This window comes from Morchella sextelata (genome assembly GCF_020137385.1).
Source record: "Morchella sextelata strain SCLS chromosome Unknown scls_19, whole genome shotgun sequence".
In the NCBI taxonomy this organism is placed as follows: domain Eukaryota; kingdom Fungi; phylum Ascomycota; class Pezizomycetes; order Pezizales; family Morchellaceae; genus Morchella; species Morchella sextelata.
In genome coordinates, this window is record NW_025408634.1 from 1242873 (window position 1) to 1244771 (window position 1899).

General features: G+C 46.9%; 1 protein-coding gene across 1 annotated transcript; it reads left to right on the top strand.

The window, feature by feature from the left end:
* Nucleotides 1–279: 279 nt before the first annotated feature.
* Nucleotides 280–1509, top strand: H6S33_005213 (uncharacterized protein; the record flags this gene model as incomplete). The annotated part of the gene is made up of 1 exon (XM_044836574.1): nt 280–1509. One exon carries the CDS (start codon nt 280–282, stop codon nt 1507–1509), a length of 1230 nt encoding a protein of 409 aa, XP_044690426.1.
* Between the last annotated feature and the right edge of the window lie 390 nt (nt 1510–1899).

A 1899-nucleotide genomic window follows, 5' to 3' on the forward strand; every position in this document is an offset into this window, starting at 1 on the left:
GGCGTGCGATAAGTCTTGTACTTCAAAGCAATATAAGTTTCTTCTTCTTCTTCTTCTGTATTTATTCCACGAATACTACTTTTGTTCTACGCTACGTCATAGGGCTCGTCTTGGATCTAGGATCAGGATTGAACCACCTCATAGTCCAAAGTTACGAATATCTTCTACTACGTTCTTGCCTCGGTTGTATTCCTTGACACTATAGTCCATCGTCCATAGACCCACGTTATACGTAGATTGCGTCCCCTATCGCCAACCAATACAACACCATAGTTTACAATGTCCGGACACGTTTCTATTGATTATCAACAACTCAGCAACAGCCTCCGAACCTTTTTTCAAGAACATCCACAGGTCAATGATGTTATCGGAGCCGAAGCCTATGCACTTCTCCAACAGTGTCAACATGGTCTTGCTCAGTATGCAACGGATTTACAAGAGATAGAAACGGAGGCTGAGAGGGCGAGAAGAATGTTTGAACGAGATCTTGCTGCTGCCCGAGCCCAACAGACTGCTGTTCAAGCTGTTGCCCCTGAGGGAGAACCTGTCGAGGACAATGCTCCACCTGCACCCCCAGTACCACTTACTACAGATACTATCTATCGGTCGGAAAAGCTTCCGGATCCTGAGGTGTTCAGGGGGGATCGTGATCGAGAAAGATTACACCTATTTAAGCAACAAATGAAAATCAAGCTATTAGGAAATGCCGATCGCTATCCCACCCTACAGTCGAAATTATCCTATGCGTTCAGTAGATTGGAAGGCGTTGCTGCCAATCAATTCTTACAGTATGTCGGGGAAGGAAGTATTACCCTGCCCTCTATGGTACGGTTTTATGAGGTTTTGGATACTGCTTTTGGGGACCCCGATCGGATACGCACGGCTAGGAGGAACCTTCGAAACATCCGTCAACGAAATCGAACGTTCGCCGACTATTTCGCTGAGTTCCAACGATATGCTGCTAAGTCGGGTATGGATGAAGCCTCTCGAATCGAGGCTTTGATAGAAGGTATCAATGGGGAACTCGATGAATCAATGATACACCATGACACTCCTGCGACGGTAGATGCCTGTGCGACACTCTTGCAACGGTTGGATAATCGTCGTCGTGCGGCGGAGGCTAAACGAGGAAATAAAAAGCCTTGGAATGTTACTACTACCCCGGCCCCTGGTCCCCCACCAATAAATCCTGTTCCTACTCCCCGTGCTGCCGCCCCAGCCGCTAATGTACCTGCTACGGAAAGTCATCCCTCGTCCCGCCCAGGAGGTGATGTACCAATGGATCTGTCTGGAGGACGTCGTCGCCCCTACCCTGCCGAAAGAAATGCCCGCTTAGTTGAGGGCCGATGTTTCTATTGCGGAGGTGTTGGACATATGGTTAGGGATTGCCCTCAAGCAAGGGCAACTGGAAATCAATCAAGAAGACCTGTGATGAGAGGAGCAGTATTGACAGTGGAGGAAAATGATGGAAGCGATAATGAGTCGGCAAAAGATTTGTCCCTGCACTAAGTGGCTTAGCACAGGGACCATTTAAGGATTTTTCTAAGATGTGTATTTCTGGGTTTTCGGTATCAGAGGAGGAAATGGATGGAAATCAACTTGTAGTAACTTGTTCGATTTCACAAAATAAAAATTCTTTCATCCCCACCTACGCTCTTATTGATACCGGAGCATCAGGATACGCTTTCATTGATGAATCTTTTGCACGCCATAATAATCTTACAATGACCCCCCTCAAGATACCTCGCCATGTAGACGTTATAGACGGAAGACCTATCAAATCAGGAAAAAACACCCATATTGTCGATGTCTCGCTGGATATTCATGGTCATCGGGAGACTGCGCCATGCTTTGTGACAAAGTTAGGACACTATCCGATTGTGATGGGGATACCTTGGA